The sequence below is a fragment of the Trachurus trachurus genome (genome assembly GCF_905171665.1).
Source record: "Trachurus trachurus genome assembly, chromosome: 3".
Classification (NCBI taxonomy): domain Eukaryota; kingdom Metazoa; phylum Chordata; class Actinopteri; order Carangiformes; family Carangidae; genus Trachurus; species Trachurus trachurus.
The window spans coordinates 3973268-3993810 of NC_139893.1; the positions used below are offsets into that span (position 1 = coordinate 3973268).

A 20543-nucleotide genomic window follows, 5' to 3' on the forward strand; every position below is an offset into this window, starting at 1 on the left:
ATGATTACTGTGAGTTAAAAAGCCTAGAAGGACAAGACGACAAGACGATGGATGACTGTGAGCTGGAAAAACTATAAATTATCCGACACAAAAAAGCGACAGTCCGGTTCGGAGCAGAGCAGGCACCGTCGTCTTACTTGGTGCCACCACTTCGGAGTAGGAGGGTCCCAGGCCGTTCTTGGGGACGCTGGTGACTCTGTAGCCTTTGATTGGTCCCTGAGCAGGAGACCAGCGCACTGTGATGGCGTTGTCGCTCACATCGGTCACCTTCATGTCAGTGGGGGACTCGGTATCTAGTGAGGAGAGACATTAACAAGCTTTAGGTTTAGTTTGAGCTGCACCACAGTTCAGTTTGCTTCTCTACAGAAACAAAAAATCTTCCGTCACACTGCTGCTGCTAGGGGTGGAGGATCGGACTATGTGCAGGTGTAACTCACAGTCGGCCATATTGGGAGGGGCAACTCGCACAGACACTTGCATTAGTTCAGGTGGGTGATCCTGTCCTCTGCACTAAAAAAACTATACATAACTCTGTGAAAAACAAATCAGTATGTAGCTATTACACTGCAAAAACTCAAAGTCTTTCCAAGAATTTTTGTCGTATTTCTTGTCAAAATGTCTCATTTTTGGTCAAAACTAACCTCTTTCCACTTAAAATAAGACTCATCACCTAAAAATTAACTTGTTTTTAGATATTTTTTACTCGTTTCAAACTAATTTTCAATTGAAATAGGTAGAAAAATCTGCCAGTGAAAGCAAGTTTTTTGTGCTTGTAATACGAAAGAAAAACTTGCTCCACTGTCAAATTTTTCTACTTATTTCAAGTGAAAATATGCTTGAAAAAAGTAAAAAGTGTCTAAAAACAAGCTACTTTTTAATGTGATAAGTCTCATTTTAAGTATAATGAGATTTGTTTTGACTAGAAATGACATTTTGACTAGAAATAAGACAAATATTCTTGGTAAGATTTTGAGTTTTTGCAGTGTACTAACTATTTGCATAATGTTACTATAATTTTACTTTTATAAACAAAAGTACATGATTAAAATTATCCGTGATTTTAAGTATGCTGCATCATAACTGCATAAACGTTCATAAAAAATCAAACCGTTTGGAAATCGGACAAAAACTAAGCGAGTTGTGGTCATTATAGCAGAAGATGCACCAGAGGCTTAATGCTCTGAGGGAGAGAGTGGCCTGTCCCAAGATGGCCGCCATGTGGCTACGCCGTGTGATTGGGCAGCAGCGGCGGGTGAGTCATCTAGTCGTCTTATATATACGTATATATATATATATCTATGGCTGCACCTGTCTTGTGTGTGATGTAGACCGGGGTGTTGGAGGCAGGACTGTCCCCTCGTCCGGTGACGGCGTAGACCGTGATGGTGTAGTCGCTACCGGGATTCAGACCGGTGATGGTGGCCGTGGTCTGAGAGCCCGGGATGGTGAACTCCTGAGGAGTCTCACCACCTGGGGAAAGAAGAAAGAAGAAAAGCAAAGTGTTAAAGTCAGAGAGCGACCGAGGTTCGGAGGAAAATATGAATCACAAAAGACAAAGACAGACTTGTTCCTCCATAGGTGATCCTGTAGTTCTTCACCGTGACGGACGGGGCCTCCCAGCGAATGGTGATGCTGGTGGGAGTGGAAGATGTTACCTCCAGATCGGTGGGAGCATCAGAGACTGGGAAGGATTAGAAGAGACGGGAAAAAAAGTTAATTACCATGAAGGGAGAGCAGATACACTGCAAAAATTCAAAATCTTACCAAGAATATTTGTCTTATTTCTAGTCAAAACAAATCTCATTATACTTAAAATAAGACTCATCGCATTAAAAGTAGCTTCAAAAGTCAAATGTTTGATTTTCACAACAGGATCCTCCATGACCTAGAAAATGATGCTGAGATTTTCAAAATAAAATCCCAACATTTGCTTATATACATACATAAATGTAAAAAAAAAATGCGCGTTAACATTTTTGTTTTAACATTTGTTAAGCACTTTCACTGCAAAAACTCAAATGTCATACCAAGAATATTCGTCTTATTTTTAGACAAAATGTCATTTCTCGTCAAAACAAATCTCATTATACTTAAAATAAGACTCATCACATTAAAAGTAGCTTGTTTTTTGACACTTTTTTTTTAAACTTCTTTCAAGCATATTTTTTAAATAAGAAGAAAAATCTGATAGTGGAGCGAATTACAAGCACAAAAACTTGCTTTTTCTACTTATTTCAAAGTAAAATTTGTTTGAAACAAGTGAAAATGATCTAAAAACACATTCATTTTTAGGTGATGAGTCTTATTTTAAGTGGAAAGAGATTAGTTTTGACTAGAAATGAGACATTTTGACAAGAAATAAGACAAATATTCTTGGGAAGATTTAGAGTTTTTGCAGTGTATAGCGAGTGTGATCCTATAGAAACCAGTTGGGAGCTTACTGGTGGCCTGAGTCCCACTCAGAGGAAGACTCTCCAGGTTGTTGTTGATGGCGTACACGGACACCAGGTACTCGGTCTCGGGTGTCAGCCCGGTCAGAGTGAAGTGGTTCCTGGTCGGCGGCAGCCTCTCGTCCTTGGTGCGTCCGCCGCTCGTCATCTGGTGGCGGAGGCGGTAGCCGCTGATGGAGGCCGTCGGAGCGACCCAGTGAACGGTGAAGGAGTTGGTGCGGATGTCGGAGAAGTCCAAGCCGGTGGGGGAGTCCAGAGCTGCAGGAGACAGGAGATGGAGATTCATTTTTAACCTGTTTCGTTTGTTTAACAAGGTTTTTAAAGCCCCAGTATGTAACTTATTTGGCTTTTTTATTATCAAAAATCAAATCTGTCTTTCATAAATACGTATTTCACTGAAGTGGAATCACACCCACATACGAATGAAAGCTTTCTGGTTCCTTAGAATGAGTTGTTACAAGTCGTTACAAATACATAAGTGGGCGACGCACCGAACCGAGGCGGCCATGTTGCATCGTGACCGTAGGTAACCACGGAAACGGCCTGTTAAAACTGTCACCACTGTGTAGTGTGAGGAAGGACGGAGGCACTGGTGTTGCATTCAGGTGCAGTCAGGCAGACGGCCGTGGGCAAACCAACCGGATGTCATTTTACTCCACCAGAGAAAGACGGTAAAACAATACCACATCACCATGACAACATATTGTCAGGCCTGTATTGTTTTGCCTCGTGCTGGAGGACCACTTGTTTACATAGACGCTTGTTTATCCTGTTACATGCAGCATCTGTTGTCTGACTGACGTCTGCCCCATTTCACCTGAATGCAACATCAAGAATACGTTCAGATATGCAACTACACCACTAGATGGGGGATTCCTATACTATTATACCTTTAACAAGGTTTTTAAGGTTTTTAAAGTGGTGATCTTCAGTACACGACAATATAAATATACATTTTGTCTGATTTTATTAAAACAAAGTATAATTCAGCCGTCATCCCTCCTTAAGTTTCAGTGTCATACTCACTCGTCCTCTGAGTTCCTGAGGTTGGTTCACTCTCTCGCTCTCCGTACACACACACAACGCTGATGCGGTACTCGGTGTTGGGCAGCAGGTCTGGATGCAAACAGGAGATATTCATTCATTCATTTTCAAGCTTAAAAACAAAGACCAACAACCAACAGCTCATCGAGGCCTTGAAGGCAGCGTCCTCCTCCCGTGTCAGATCGTTGTGTTGTGTTGTCTTACTCTGCAGCAGGAAGGTGTTGGTGGCTCCGCCCACGTTCACCTCTTTGACGTCATCGTCCGTGGCGACGGGGTGGTAGCGGATGACAAAGCGTGAGATGTCGCTGGGCGTGGCGACGTGAGGAACCGTCCAGGTCACTCTGATGTGGTCGGGCCCCACGCCTCCAAACTGGAGGTTGGTGGGAGCGGGGATGGCTGGAGGAGCAGGAAGGGGTTAAAAAGTTAAAGCAAAAAAAAAAATAACACACACACACACACACACACACACACACACACACACATATGAGCTCAACAAAGAGGTGGAATTAGGGATGTCACGATTATACATTTTCTTGGTACGATTATCGTCAGAGAAATAATCACGGTATTACGATTATTATGATTATTATGTATGAATTAATTTCACAACACTATGAATGTGTAAAATCAAATGTAGTCAAAATATAATTATTACATTACTCGTTTACACAAAATATTTCAAGTATCTACACTGCAAAAACTCAAAATCTTTCCAAGAATATTTGTCTTATTTCTTGTCAAAATGTCTCATTTCTAGTTAAAACTAAACTCTTTTCACTAAAAATAAGACTCATCACCTAAAAATGAACTTGTTTTGAGATAATTTTCACTTGTAATAAGTAGAAAAATCTGCCAGTGAAAGCAAATTTTTTGTGCTTGTAATAAGGAAGGAAAACTTGCTCCACTATCAGATTTTTCTACTTATTTCAAGTGAAAATATGCGTGAAAGAAGTAAAAAAGTGTCTAAAAACAAGCTACTTTTTATGTGATGAGTCTTATTTTAAGTAGAATGAGATTTGTTTTGACTAGACATAAGACAAATATTCTTGGTAAGATTTGTAAGAGTTTTTGCAGTGTATTAATATATGGCCAATTATTAATCCCCCAGGGGAAGTGTTTGAAATATTCAGGTCATAAATTGTCATCTATACCAAATGTTTACGTTTATTTTAATCGTTTTTTGTTTTGTTTTGTTTTTTCTTTAAATACAAATGACACTCTAACATTTTCCTACCAATTCAATGTTATGTTAGATAAATGGACCAGTATCTGAGCATTTACCTTTTATTTTGGCGCACATCTGCCGATACGGTTCTGACATAGTCTTTTTTGTGAAAGTAACGGTATTTAGGAGTCTTTACGATCAATTAATTGTGCCGTTTTAACACCGCGATTAATTGTGAAAACAAGTAATCGTGACATCCCTACTGTAGGTGGAATAAATAAAAGTAAAAAAAGTAAATTCACAATGGCAGTGAGACATTTCTGAGATCTTTAGTAAATGGTGCTAATGGGCTGTTAATGCACCCCACCCCTCCCCAACTGATGGATTGATTGAAAGAGTTAAATCACCAGCTCCAGCTTGCGTTTGCTTTGTGTAAGTGGTCGGCTCGCTTTCCCCGTCCTCTGTAAGACTGAAGATACTGATGTCATAGTCCACGCCCGGCTCCAAGCCACGGATCGTGTAATAACCAGCAGACGCGTCCACCGTGTCTTGAAAAATCGGCAAGCTCTCGCCCGAGGTTACAACTGTTATCCGGTAAGCAGTAATGGTAGCATAGTTCAGAGGGATCCAGCGCAGGCCAATGGTGGTGTCAGTAATGTCCACAAAGTCAATGTGACTCGGTGTGGGGATGTCTGAAAGGGTTAGGCCAGGTGTAAAAGCGCAAGCGAAAACAAAAAAATGAGACACACAAAAAAAGAACCCAAAAGCCAAAATTATGACATTAATTATATCAATTACATTCATGATAAAGCAGTCAGAGACCCAGAGTCTAACAGTCAGCATGCTAGATGGGAGAGAACTACAACTTACAAATTACTTCAAGTCCATAAACATTCATACATTCATTCACTTTATGATTCTATGTTCTACACTGCAAAAACTCACAATCTTTCCAAGAATATTTGTCTTATTTCTTGTCAAAATGTCTCATTTCTAGTCAAAACTAATCTATTTCCACTTAAAATAAGACTCGTCACCTAAAAATGTATATGTTTTTAGATAATTTCACTTGTTTCAAAAAAAAATTTCACTTGAAATAAGTAGAAAAATCTGCCAGTGAAAGCAAGTTTTTTTGTGCTTGTAATAAGGAAGAAAAAGTTGCTCCACTATCAGATTTTTCTACTTATTTCAAGTGAAAATATGCTTGAAAGAAGTAAAAAAAAAAGGGTCTAAGAACAAGCTACTTTTTTATGTGATGAGTCTTATTTTAAGTATAATGAGATTTGTTTTGACTAGAAATGACATTTTGACTAGAAAATAAGACAAATATTCTTGGTAAGACTGTGAGTTTTTGCCGTGTAATTAAAGCAGTGATAAATTAATTCTACAGTTCAGGGCATGCAAAGAAAAAAAAATAAAACAACCATCACCATCCCAGTTAATGAACATGATCTACATGCATGGCAGGTTAGCCAATGATCATATTAGTTAGTAGGAGGTTATGATGATTGATTAAAGCTGCATTAAACAGTGAGTGTACCCAGTGGATTTTTTTGGCCTCATTGTTTTGGTTTTGGTTTTTATTTCCCGTTCGGCTCCGTCTCACTCCGCTTGTTCACGTCAGACGCTTTTATCATGAGACTGAAATGTCGGGATGTCATCCATTCACCTGTCTCTCTGATAACCTTTTCACTACAGTGGCTTTCTAAAGGTGATAACATCAGGGCTGTGTGGTGTTTGTGGCCAAAAGATCCATTAATGCAGCTTTAAGAAACAGTTGTTCTGGAGGCACTCCAACCTTTTTATTCATTTTTTTTTAAAGCTGTGCCAATTTTCTTTTTTAAAGGGATAGTTCAACATTTTGGCAAATTGGCCCATTGTCATAATCCCTATAGTCATAGCAGTAGGTTTGTTACCTTTAATTGTCAATGCAAGCTATTTTTAGAACGACGGAGCAGAGCAGCAGGCTGCTCAGAGCTATACTATGGAGGCTAAAGGAATTTCTTGGTTTCCCTCATCAAACTCATCAAATACACAATCCAACAACTCCACAACGCTCTGGTGGACAAGTTGTGACCTGCACATTCACCACGCTATGAGATAATAACACAACGTTACCAGACAGAGTTGTTTTAGAGGGAAATTCATGCAAAACCGCTGATGCGCGTTGCCTTCAGGGACAGTTTTTCATCAACAGTCTCTGCATTTTCCTCTAAAACAACTCTGTCTGGTAACGTTCTGTTATTATCTCATAGCGTGGTGATTGTGCAGGTCACAACTTGTCCACGAAAGAGTTTTGGAGTTTTTGTATTTTTATGAGGGAAACCAAGAAATTCCTTTAGCCTCCGTAGCGTAGCTCTGAGCAGCTCACGGCTCTGCTCTGCTGTTCTAAAAATAGCTTGCACTGACAATTAAAGGTAACGAACCTACTGCTATGACTATAGGGATTATGGCAATGGGCCAATTTGCCAAAATGTTGAACTATCCCTTTAAGAATATATTTGTACGCGAGTTTCCAGCATGAAGAGGAATGATACTTGGCTCTAGTTTAGGTTTCATCTTCCTCTCTCTCTCTCTCTTTTTTATGAGGACGCAGTTGTTCAGTGTGTTCGTTTCCTGTTAATAATAACGTGTGTGAATGAATGAATGCCGTCCGGGCGGCTCGTACCTGGTGTGATAATAGTGGACACGGGAACGCTCTCCAACTGTCCCTTTGTGGAGAAGACGCTGACGTTGTACTCGACGCCCAGATTTAGATTCTCCAGGATGACGGAGGTTTGGTCGGGTCGGACAAACTCCTCCAGAGAGTTTCCTCGCTGGCCGTTGGTCGGCGTGCTGGTCACCCTGTAGCCGGTGAGGCCTGCAGAGGGAGAGAGGACAAACATGGTGCAGATAGGACGTCATGTCAGGAGGTTGGGGTTGTTTTTCCTTTTTATACTTTATTGCAGGATTGCACAAGTCGTTAGTTCATGTGCCATTACACATCTTTTTAGAGCATTGGAGCATTCCTACAAAATGTATGCAATTTGTAGTGAAAAACATCAATAAGGGTCCCTTAATTAAGCATTATTAAGCATTAATATATAAACTAATGTGTTAATTAATGCTGAGTAGTGCATACATAATGATAACTAGTTACATTATTCAACTCTTACTATTACTTAATAATTTATTAACTTTGAGTAATAAACATTAATTAACTGCTTACTAATAGGCTACATTAATTAATGTGTTTCCTAATCCTAAGTAATACATAATAATGATTGTTAATATATCTGTAAACAGTTAATTAATGCTTAATAATGTACTAACTAACGTTAATTAAGGGACCCTTATTGTTACCAAAAAGTTCATGGTAAAAGAAATGAGAGAAAGAAAAAAAAGGGAATAGTAATAACAATACAAGGGGAAAAAAGAGGTGTGACAAAGACAGTAAAAAGAAAAAAAAAGCATAAGATAGAACAAAAATATATGTATTTATTTACACATACACGTGCGAGCACTCTTTCCTCTTCGGAGATCTACTGTAGTAAACATTTCTTCAGGGCTGGAGTCTTCAGTTTTATTTAGGCTATTTATATCAATCAATCCACTTATTCCATCTTTTCAGACATTCTGGTTCTTGATTTCTGATTCTATATGTAATTTTTTCCATTTCCAAAATATTATTTACAGTTAATTTCCAATTATCAAAAGAAGGTGAGATGGATTTTTGACAATTTCTTGTTATTTGCTTCAGAGCTGCTATTCTGAGTATTCTGTATAAGTATTTACTTATACTTTTTTGCTAGTTTTGAGTCACTGTGAGAAGTGACAAAGAAATACCGGGAAGAGACGTTTGTCCTGCTGAAAAAAGAAGAGGGCCAAGGTCTAGACTCGGCGTGATCCAGTGACGGTCGATACACAGTCAATATTTACCTGCTGTTCTGGAGGGAACCCAGTGCACAGTGAGATCTCCTCTGTTGGGGTTGGACTCCACTCTGAGGTCAGTGGGAGGAGACAGAGCTGCAGGGACAGAAAGACAGACCATGACTCAGTGGACCAACACCAACAGGCCCCGCCATGTTTCTCTCTGTTAAAGGGATACGCCAACTTTTTTTTTTTTTTACGTGTCTTGCCTCACTCCCGAGTCCATGACCAGCAGATAGACACCATCCTTTCGACTGTGCGTGCAGTAACAAGGGAGATAGAGCCGTATCGCCCGTAATTAGCTTAGCTCAAACACTGGAAGTGTATGGGTAGTGTTAGCCTGCCTCCACCTAAAGTCGCTAATTAGCTTAGCTCAAACACTGGAAGTGTATGGGTAGTGTTAGCCTGCCTCCACCTAAAGTCATCAGAGAAACTCTTCAGCAACTCTAAACGGAAACCGGCGGGCCGATCTTCGTCTCAGAGCTGACAAAACTCTCCGGTAAGGCATCTTGAGCGGTCAAATGCCGCTAACGGGACGAGATCGGTCAAAACGGAGGGTTCAAGCAAAGACGGTTTATTTTGGTTCAAGCTAGCTACATCGAGGGTAGGTTAGCTTCCTGTTTCAAAGTAAAAGCACAAATTCTATCGTCATGGTTTTCTGTATGTAAAGGGCAATGGGTGTTTTATTTTGTGAAAGTAACCGGAAGTGTTGGTCACAACGGCTAGCTTGAGTAGCGCCGAATTCGTCCCAACAAAATTGTAAACAGCTGGTATTTAGACAAATTAACGACACACTGCTGATCTAAACGGCTACTTTCTCGCCTAAACATGTTTGAAATGTTGATAAAGTGAAATATTTACAGAGTTTAGAGCTAAAATGAAATCAGCTTCTGGCTGCTGGTTTCAGCTTGGGTAGGAGGCAGGCTAACATACACTTCCAGTGTTTGAGCTAAGCTAATTACGGGCGATACGGCTCTATCTCCCTTGTTACTGCACGCACAGTCGAAAGGATGGTGTCTATCTGCTGGTCATGGACTCGGGAGTGAGGCAAGACACGAAAAAAAATGTTGGCGAATCACTTTAAACTGACGTAGTTACGTACAGATGACGGCGGTGCGGGTGATGGGGTTTCCACGGTTGCGTCCGTTGAAGATGGGCTGAACGGTGTAGGTGTACTGGTTTCCTGAGATCAGGTCTGGGATCTGGACTCGTCCCGAGTCGGACGTCTCCTCTCGGGGAGACTCTCCCTCCTGGCTGGGCAGCACGGAGAGCTGCGGAGAACAAGACACACATGCAGAGATCAGACACCTAGAAAATAAACTGAAATCTGCATTGATCCTTTTCCTTTCTCTCTTCTTTTTATTTATTTATTTATTTATTTTTGGCTAAATGGGGCGAAGCCAGAAGCACGACACTGACACATGATCTCCTTATAAAGTAAAGTACTGTGTGCACAAGGCCACTATTACAGTAGATTTGTTGTTTTAGCAAAGCTATAATGACGATATATAATTATTTATCAGTGTCTTTATTAGAGTACAACCAGAACATACAGGGAATGTGTATTATGCAGTATTAAAAACAAACAGGCTAAAGTGGCCTGAGCAATAGCAGGAACATGGCTCTCTTAAACCTAATGAATGTAATTGTTCCCACCTGCAAACACATTTATTAGTTTGTGCAACATGTGCCTGAGCATTTACCTGCACATGTTGCATGAGTTTAACTCATTAGAAGCTTTGCTAATCTGCATTGAAAACCAACTTTACCATGTTTCTATCACATTATTCCATTTAAAAGTGTAAAATTAAACCATTAAATTCATATTTGCCCAGAAAACTTCAGGACAGTCGCCCCCCAAAAGAGTTCCAGATGTGTTCAGTGCCAAAGGAGGTCACACTAAATACTGACTTTAGCCTGTCGAAGCCATTTTGCTCAGAAAAAAAATGTTTTTTGTGTTCAAATGTCCTGTATTTCTGTTTGTATTTTAATAAAAAGATTTTTAAAAATACACTGCAAAAACTCAAAATCTTTCCAAGAATATTTGTCTTATTTCTTGTCAAAATGTCTCATTTCTGGTCAGAACTAATCTCTTTCCTCTTAAAATAAGACTCATCACCTAAAAATTAACTTGTTTTTAGATCATTTTTACATGTTTCAAACAAATTTTCTCTTGAAATAAGTAGAAAAATCTGCCAGTGAAAGCAAGTTTTTTGTGCTTGTAATAAGAAAGAAAAACTTGCTCCACTATCAGATTTTTCTACTTATTTCAAGTGAAAATCTGCTTGAAAAAAGTAGAAAAGTGTCAAAAACAAGCTACTTTTTATGTGATGAGTCTTATTTTAAGCATAATGAGATTTGTTTTGTCAAGAAACGACATTTTGACTAGAAATGAGACAGATATTCTTGGTAAGATTTTGAGTTTTTGCAGTGTAAACATGTATGGTCTTTATACTTTGCTAGTGGGGGCCTGAGCCTTTTGTATTGTACATAGCAGATACAGAACCACCACAGTGAAGGAGGAGGATGTGGTTTCTACCTTGTAGCTGAACCTGCGTACAGGTAGCCAGGTGACGATGATGGAGGTGTCGGTGATCTCGGTGCTGAAGGTCGGAGCATTTCCTATGTGTGGAGCTGAGAGGAGGAGAAGAAGGAGGAGAAGATGTTTTAAATTCAACATGGATATTACTCGACTCTGTGCTGTGATGTTCAGTTTCTCTTCACACGCTAACTAACTGGTGGTGAAGTGTGTGACGACGCCTTCGCTGAGCTCGTTGTCCTTCTCGGAGTGCAGCGTGGCGGTGTACTGGGTGTCGGGCTTCAGGTTCCTCAGCGGGTACTGGGTCGACCGGCCGGGGATCCTCTTCTCCACCGGGCTGGAGCCCTCGATGCTCAGCAGGAGGCGGTAACCGCTGACGACGGCGCGCGGAGACTCCCAGATGACCAGAGCGCTGTCGTGGCCGATGTCGGTGAAACGCACGTCGGTGGGAGCATCGGGCTCTGGAGGAGGAGAAGATACAGGTTTAGAAAGTTTAAAACACTATGGTTGAGGGTTGAGTTTTTCCTTTTTGTGGTTGTTTCTTTATTAATTTTTTTCTTTCTTTTCTTCCTCAATAAATTTCTATATTTATTGTATATGTAACACCTAATTTATTGCTTTTGTATGCGTTTGTTTCATGCTTGTTTAGATTTTTTAAAACCTTTTTTTTTTTAGAGAGATTTTACCACTTTTGAGAAATTTAACATTTTTTTAAAGAAATCTTACCACTTTTTTTCTTCTTTTTTTTAGGTATTTGACCACTTTTTCTAGATTTTTTTTAACTTCTTTTGAGAAATTTCACCAGTTTCTTCTAGATTTCTTAATAACTTTTTTTTTTTTTTTTTTTAAATATAACCACTTTTGAGAATTTTTTTACATTTTTTTTTTCTAAGAAATTTTAGCACTTTTTAAAACTTTTTTTTTTTTTTGAGAATTTTTACCACTAATCCACGCCATTGGTCCTAATTTGAATGTGCATTGACTAAAAAAAAGGAGCATTCTTCAATCTAAGAACAAATATTTGTGTATTTCTGGTGTTTGTTTCAAAATTTTGTCCAATGGGGGCCCGTGGTCTAATTTGTGCCAATTTAGGGGTCCTTGATGTAAAAAAGTTTGAGAACCACCGCTTTATATGAACCAAAAAATGTATTGGTATAGGGGTGGGGTTATGCAAATTCGAAAACTAGTTACATCATTGCCAGACAACTGAGGGAACAGCTCGTAAAACCACATAGATTTGAACCCAGAGAGCCTGAAAATTACAGTTTTTTTGTCAATCATCACATTTTGTGGGCTGAAAGACAAGACAAACACCCAAAAGAGCCACCAAAAAGTTATATATTTCCATAGTATGTCCCCTTTAAGCTCCTGTGTTTGTGGTGAAACTTACTGGTTGACCTCTCTCCGGTCAGGGGCTCGCTCTCCACGCCGTTGCTGATGGCGTAGATGTAGAAGCGGTAGAGCGTGCCCGGCTGCAGGTGGGTGAGCTCGGAGTACGCGTTGGGGGAGTTGGGCAGCTGCAGCGGCCGGATGTCGGCGCCATCGGGGCCGACGGGCGAGAAGATCACCCTGTAGCCGGACACCTCGCTGGGCGGACCGGTCCAGGTGATGATGATCTTGGTGTCCGACACCTCGTAGAAGACCAGGTCGGTGGGCGGCGACACCACCTCTGTGGACAGGAAACGGACAGATTGATTGACAGGGAACAAGAGAATGCATTTCCTGAAGGAAATACGGGTGAATGCTGAAAGCTGGAAGCTGAATAAGCTGAATAAATTGTTGAAACAATGCTGAATTAAGTTAAGAAACTGCTGAAGAAATCTTGAAGAGATTAAACAATATATGAAAAGTATGAAATGGTTTGAAATGACTTGAATTGTTGAAGATCAGTATGAAGAAATTGAAAGGCTACCAAACAGAACGTTACCAGACAGAGTTGTTTTTCGAGGCAAATACAGAGTCTGCTTGCTGAAAAACTGTCCCTGGTTTTGCATGAATTTCCCTCTAAAACAACTCTGTCTGGTAACGTTGTGTTATTATCTCATAGCGTGGTGAATGTGCAGGTCACAACTTGTCCACCAGAGCGTTGTGGAGTTGTTGGATTGTGTATTTGATGAGTTTGATGCAGGGAAACCAAGAAATCCCATGAGCCTCCGTAGCGTAGCTCTGAGCAGCTCACGGCTCTGCTCCGCCGTTCTAAAAATAGCTTGCACCGACAATTAAAGGTAACAAACCTACTGCTATGACTATAGGGATTATGGCAATGGGCCAATTTTCCAAAATGTTGAACTATCCCTTTAAATTCAACTTGTGTTTTAATCTGCAACTGTGTTTATTTATTCATGGTACTAATTCATTGTATTATTCACTGTATTTGTATCATTGCATTTTTTTTTATAATATTCAGTATATTTTATTCCATTCTAAAGCCTGACCAGGGACAAAGCTGAAGCTAGACGTCTTATATGCATCACATAGGCTAAGTGCAGTTAAACAAACAGCCCAATAAAAGACTTATCAGAAGATATATTTATACATCTGAGCAATACCAGCTCAGATAAAGCAGAAAATATAAGATAAATAAGATAAACCAGATGTGTAACATAAATTTCAAAAAGCAATTTTGTTCAGCATCTGGTTTCGTTTCTCTTCTATAATAATAAAACAGTATCTGTGGCCGTGCCAGGCTCGAGGGGGACAGAGGCCCAACTGGAAATCCCACTGGAGATATCCTGAGGAGTTATGGAGTGTGTGTCTGTGTGTGTGTGTGTGCTTTACTTTCCTAAGTATTTTAACAATGTCTGAACAGGTGTGTGTTTATGAGCCCACCATGAATCCAGGAGGGGTCATTCAGGGGCCAGACTTAAGACTGGAAAAATATTGCGACAGTAAAGTTACGGCTGTGAAACTGTATTTTCTGACACGCTCAGTTTTCCACAAACACTGAAAAAACCTTCCTAAAGCTTGGAGGAATCCACTCATCTGCTCCGATTGCACTTAATAAAACACAAACACCTGCCATGTGCTTCAGTTATAAAGTATTAAATCACATCTTTTAAATTAACTTCTGTTTCTTTTTAATAACTTGTGTCTGTGCACTGCAAAAACTCAAAATCTTACCAAGAATATTTGACTTATTTATAGTCAAAATGTCATTTCTAGTCAAAACAAATCTCATTTTACTTAATATAAGACTCTTTTTTTTTTTTTTAAAGGTTTATTTGGAATGGGACCTCACATATTCATGAACATACAAAAAAAAACAATTAATTGCTGTAAATATGTCGGATTTAGCTGGAAGCTAATTTCCATCCGCAGTCACATAAAAAATCACATAAAAATCACATAAAAAAGTAGCTTGTTTTTAAACACGTTTTTACTTCTTTCAAGCAGATTTTCACTTGAAATAATCTGGAAGATTTTTCTACTTATTTCAAATGGAAAGAGATTAGTTTTGACTAAAATTAAGACATTTTGACAAGAAATAATAATATTCTTAGAAAGATTTTGAGTTTTTGCAGTGTGTGTGTCTGTGCACTGTAAAAACTCTAAATCTTTCCAAGAATATTTGTCTTATTTCTTGTCAAAATGTCTCATTTCTAGTCAAAACTAATCTCTTTCCACATAAAATAAGACTCATCACCTAAAAATGAACTTGTTTTTAGATCATTTTCACTTGTTTCAAACAAAATTTCACGTGAAATAAGTAGAAAAATCTACCAGTGAAATCAAGTTTTTTGTGCTTGTAATAAGAAAGAAAAACTTGCTCCACTGTCAGATTTTTCTACTTATTTCAAGTGAAAATCTGCTTGAAAGAAGTAAAAAAGTGTCTAAAAACAAGCTACTTTTTATGTGATGAGTCTTATTTTAAGTACAATGAGATTTGTTTTGACTGGAAATAAGACAAATATTCTTGGAAAGATTTTGAGTTTTTGCAGTGTGTGTGTGTGTGTGTGTTGAGTGTGTGTGTGTGTGTGTGTTGAGTGTGTGTACGGACCGGGCTGACGAGATCCAGCGGTGTTGACCTGCACGAACACCGGCTCGCTCTCCTGGTTCTCCTCCACGGCGTAGATGCTGATGTTGTAGAGCAGACCGGGCCGCAGGTCGGCCAGCGTCACCGAGGTCTCCGAGTCCGGCAGCGTCAGCTCGGTGCTGCTGCCCTCCACCGACGGCGTGTACACCACACGGTAACCTGGGTAACCACGGTAAACGTACAGGTTCACACACACACATTAACACACTTGTATACAAAGAGAGAGGGGGGGGGGTCGGGTCGTACCAGTGATGGGAGCCTGAGGTCTGGACCAGCTGATGCGAAGAGACGACTCTCCCACCTCCTCCACGGTGTGTTCAGAAGGTGTGTCAGGAGCTGGGAACAAAGAGAAACATCAGAAATAGAAAAAAAAAAAAATCTGCAGAGTTAAAGGACAATTCTGCGAAAATTCTACTTTCTAATATTTTAGCTCTAACAGAATGAATCTGAAGATTTTCTTTTTAATGTCTCCTGTTCTGTTCTGCAGTAGGTCTGTCTGTTCCTGCATTGCCACGGCAGCGTAGATAATCATGACCTTGATGAATTTGTAAATTGTATAATTGTGTGTTTTTTGTAATCAGAGCGTCATTGAAAAAGTGAGCTCGCTCTCAATTGACCTTCCCCGAATAAATAAAGGAGAAAAAAAAATGGGAGCGGACAGATCTTAGGCTGTTTAGGCTGTTTACCTCCCACAAAACTGCATTTTTTCCCCGCAGACAACAACAGATGTCTTCAAACAGACACTGAGGGGTTTGTTCACTTCAAGAAAGACGACATGTTTGTAAATGGAACTAAAATACGAAGTCTCGCGTGAGAGTCGAGTTCACGGCTCAGTATGTTTCCAGGTCTGAAGCTCCTGTTTGTTTTCATCAACAAAGGAAAATCAACTCAGAGCCACAACGTCTTCGTAGCACTCAGAGTAAATCTGGATATTGTTTATTCTACCTATAAACAAATTGAGAGCATCAACTTGACTCTCGCACAGGACTTTGTATCACAGCTCCTTTTACCAACATGTCGTCTTTCTTGAAGTGAACAAACCCCGCGGTGCGGTGTATGTTTGAAGACATCTGACGTTGTCTGTGGGAAAAAAATTGCAGTTTCGTGGGATGTAAACAGCCTAAGATCAGTCCGCTCCCATTCTACGCTGCTGTGGTGATGCAGGGACATACAGAACTACTGCAGGATGTTAAGAATTAATTAAGAAAATCTAAACATTCATTCTGTTAGACCTAAAATATTAAGAAACTATAGAGCTCTAGGTTGAATTTGACCGGAATCGTCCTTTAAGTGGAGCGGAGCTGAAGGGAGAGCGTCTCCTCTGTACCTGTGGTCTGTGAGGTGGTGAGGATGAGGTTGGGCTGGCCCTGGTCAGGAAGCTCGTACACGTTGACGTTGTATCTGCGGCCGGGCAGCAGGTCGGCGATGGTGACAGATGTGGCTGAGCGGGGAACATCTGGAGAGACAGGGACACAGGGAGGCAGTGAGTTATTAACCATCCATCAGCCTGAGACACCACTACACACTGCAAAAACTCAAAATCTTTCCAAGAATATTTGTCTTATTTCTTGTCAAAAAGTCTCATTTCTAGTCAAAACTAATCTCTTTCCACTTAGAATAAGGCTCATCACCTAAAAATTAACTTGTTTTTAGATCATTTTCACTTGTTTCAAACTCATTTTCACTTGAAATAAGTAGAAAAATCTGTTTTTTGTACTTGTAATAAGGAAGAAAAACTTGCTCCACTATCAGATTTTTCTACTTACATGTATTTCAAATGAAAATAGACTTGAAATAAGTCAAAAGTGTCTAAAAAAAGCTACTTTTTTATGTATACTATGTATAAATATACATATTTTAGGTATAATGAGATTAGCTTTGACTAGAAATTGCATTTGGACTAGAAATAAGACAAATATTCTTGGTAAGAGTTTGAGTTTTTGCAGTGCATCTTCCTTCAGAGAAACTACTTGTTGTTGGTGAAGGACGCTCTCTCTCACCCAGGACTTCCCTCTTGGCCCCCTCCTCGCTGAGCTCGTACTCCACCCTGAAGCCGGAGATGGTGGACGAGGCCGACGTCCAGGAGACCACGAAGCTGTTGGAGGTGATTTCTGTCACCGACTCGGACGTGTCGACGACCGGAGGAGGAACCGTCGTCTCTCCCTCCGATGTCTCCACTGCAAGAAAGAGAAAACAACAAAAAACAAACACATTTAATTAATATAAACAGTTCTTTAAATTACACTGCAAAACCTCTTGTCTTATTTCTTGTCAAAATGTCTCATTTCTAGTCAAGACTAAACTCTTTCCTCTTAAAATAAGGCTCATGACCTTAAAAATTTACTTGTTTTTAGATCATTTTTACAAACAAATTTTCACTTGAAATAAGTAGAAAAATCTGCCAGTGAAAGCAAGTTTTTTGTGCTTGTAATAAGAAAGAAAAAGTTGCTCCACTATCAGATTTTTCTACTTATTTCAAATGAAAATATGCTTGAAAACAGTAAAAAAGTGTCAAAAACAAGCTACTTTTTAAAGTGATGAGTCTTATTTTAAGTATAATGAGATTTGTTTTGACTAGAAATGACATTTTGACTAAAAATATGACAAATATTCTTGGTAAGATTTTGAGTTTTTGCAGTGTAGAACATACAGTAGAACCATAAACTGAATGAATGAATGAATGTTTATGGACTGAAGTCATTTGTAATTTGTAGGCTCGAGTCCACTCACAGGAGCCGTGGGTGGTGGTGAAGTCGAAGCGCGTGACCTCGCGGCGTCCGTAGCGCAGGATGCTGATCAGCTGACCCTCGTACATGATGCCTGGACGCAGCCCGCTGATGGTGTAGGAGTTGAGGTAGCCGGGGATGGACACCTCCCTCCAGGGCTGACGGGCATTTTTCTACAAGACGGAAGGAAAATACATTTTTAAAGAAGTGGATTTTAAAGGGATAGCTCAACATTTTGGCAAATTGACCCATTGCCATAATCCCTGTAGTCATAGCAGTAGGTTCGTTACCTTTAATTGTCGGTGCAAGCTATTTTGAGAACAGCGGAGCAGAGCCGTGAGCTGCTCAGAGCTACACTACGGTCTACGGAGGCTCATGGGATTTCTTCTTGGTTTCCCTCATCAAACTCATCAAATACACAATCCAACAACTCCACTACGCTCTGGTGGACAAGTTGTGACCTGCACAATCACCACGCTATGAGATAATAACACAACGTTACCAGACAGAGTTGTTTTAGAGGGAAATACAGAGACTGCTTGATGAAAAACTGTCCCTGAAGGCAACGTGCATCAGGGGTTTTGCATGAATTTCCCTCTAAAACAACTCTGTCTGGTAACGTTGTGTTATTATCTCATAGCGTGGTGAGTGTGCAGGTCACAACTTGTCCACCAGAGCGTTGTGGAGTTGTTGGATTGTGTATTTGATGAGTTTGATGAGGGGATTATGGCAATGGGCCAATTTGCCAAAATGTTGAACTATCCCTTTAAATAAAGTCAAGCCAAGCTGGAGAAGAGGAGGCTACTTTAAGGTGCTCAAATTTTACTATTACTATTATTTATTTATTTTATTAGATAGATAGATAGATAGATAGATAGATAGATAGATAGATAGATAGATAGATAGATAGATAGATAGATAGATAGATAGATAGATAGATAGATAGATAGATAGATAGATAGATAGATAGATAGATAGATAGATAGATAGATAGATAGATAGATTTTCTGGCAGCTCAGATGTGATGAAGATAAATAAGAGATATGAGATGTGAAACTTAATTGAAATCATTACTTAATTCATGAAATGAAGGCTGTGTGTGTTTTGGATGGGACGCTGGCGCAGACTTTCCTTTAGAAGTTATTTAGACTGGGATCTTTTTTCTTTCTTTCTTTTTTGTGCACGCTGTCGGAAAAACCTCCAGACTTTCTCAGCAGGAGATCCACATGAGGACTTTGTGTGAGGACTTTGCCGTCCAAAACACACAAACCCGCTTCAGAGGGAAATGTGTTTGACTCCAGTTAAAGGTTTCGTTACCATTTCAACCAGCTCGTCAGACTTTGAAGTCCTCAGAGGGGGGAAAAACAGATATTTTCCTTGGAGTGTCTAAAAACTGCAGCGACGGTGGAGGAGGAGGAGTAAATCATCCTGTTTGTCGAGGCTCAAACTTCAGTCAACATTTCCCCCAAAGACTCGACCTCATTCACACTGTTTGTCCAACTTTAGTAAAGCTACCGGTTGGCAAACACACACACACACACACACAGAAAAAAAGAAGAGTGTGTTCACCCACCCCCCATCCCATAGTCAATACCTCATTTTTAGATTTCTGATTCTCTCCTTTCTGATGGACTTGCAGTGCAATATTTTTCTCCATCTGTAGTTATAGTTTTTGTATTTATACATCTCATGTATCACTCCTATATACCTCTGATACATTTTTATACCTGTGATGTGTGCAATAATCTCCACCCTGCTGCTACGATGTTCTTAATACACTTTTATTTATTTTATTATTAGCTATTATTCAGCTCTTTTTTACTTGCACCAATTAAACACTGTAAAAACTCAAAATTTTACCAAGAATATTTGTCTTATTTCAAGTCAAAATGTCATTTCTTGTCAAAACAAATCTCATTATACTTACAATAAGACTCATCACATAAAAAGTAGCTTGTTTTTAGACACTTTTTACTTCTTTCAAGCAGATTTTCACTTGAAATAAGTCGAAAAATCTGATAGTGGAGCAACTTTTTCTTCCTTATTACAAGCACAAAAAACTTGCTTTCACTGGCAGATTTTTCTACTTATTTCAAGTGAGAATTTGTTTGAAACAAATGAAAATTATCTAAAAACAAGTTAATTTGTAGGTGATGAATCTTATTTTAAGTGGAAACAGATCAGTTTTGACTAGAAATGAGACATTTTGACAAGAAATAAGACAAATATTCTTGGAAAGATTTTGAGTTTTTGCAGTGTATAGGCCTAGATCATACTTATATTTATATTTTTGTATTGTTTACAGATCTATTTAATTTATATTGTTTATTTCTGTGTCCTTCCCGGAAGCCAAGCAACGACTTTGTGCAATGCCAGTGACTCACCACTCTCCACTTGAGGATGTAGTTGGTGATGTGAACAGACGAGGGGGCGTTCCACTGGATGGGGTGAGAGTCCGGCTGCTTTCCAGCCTCGGTGATGATCACCTGGACGGGTCTGTGGCCATCTGAGGAGAGAGAGGGGGCAGAGGGGTGGGAGGGGGCAAAGTAGCTATTAGCTGTGGGAATAAGGAGTCAAAGGTTGTAAAAGAAATATAATACATCAGTGTTACCTGCAGAGACAGAGAGAGAGTGAGTGAATGAGTGAGTGAGTGGGTGAAGGTTTGGCTTCTTTAACC

General features: G+C 39.7%; 1 protein-coding gene across 1 annotated transcript in view; it reads right to left on the reverse strand.

The window, feature by feature from the left end:
- Window positions 1–20543, reverse strand: part of fn1b (fibronectin 1b) — a 48347-nt gene that overhangs the window by 14847 nt on the left and 12957 nt on the right. The window contains exons 13-30 of the mRNA XM_083996602.1: window positions 20251–20372; window positions 17871–18039; window positions 17141–17317; window positions 16468–16596; window positions 15387–15476; window positions 15105–15299; window positions 12498–12776; window positions 11305–11568; window positions 11108–11202; window positions 9671–9839; window positions 8578–8664; window positions 7328–7519; window positions 3699–3890; window positions 3477–3566; window positions 2442–2708; window positions 1565–1681; window positions 1309–1470; window positions 138–293 (exon numbers count right to left, since the gene is read on the reverse strand). Of these exons, the coding sequence (XP_083852728.1) occupies window positions 138–293; window positions 1309–1470; window positions 1565–1681; window positions 2442–2708; window positions 3477–3566; window positions 3699–3890; window positions 7328–7519; window positions 8578–8664; window positions 9671–9839; window positions 11108–11202; window positions 11305–11568; window positions 12498–12776; window positions 15105–15299; window positions 15387–15476; window positions 16468–16596; window positions 17141–17317; window positions 17871–18039; window positions 20251–20372 (2952 nt within the window). The remainder of the gene's footprint in view (window positions 1–137; window positions 294–1308; window positions 1471–1564; window positions 1682–2441; window positions 2709–3476; window positions 3567–3698; window positions 3891–7327; window positions 7520–8577; window positions 8665–9670; window positions 9840–11107; window positions 11203–11304; window positions 11569–12497; window positions 12777–15104; window positions 15300–15386; window positions 15477–16467; window positions 16597–17140; window positions 17318–17870; window positions 18040–20250; window positions 20373–20543) is intronic.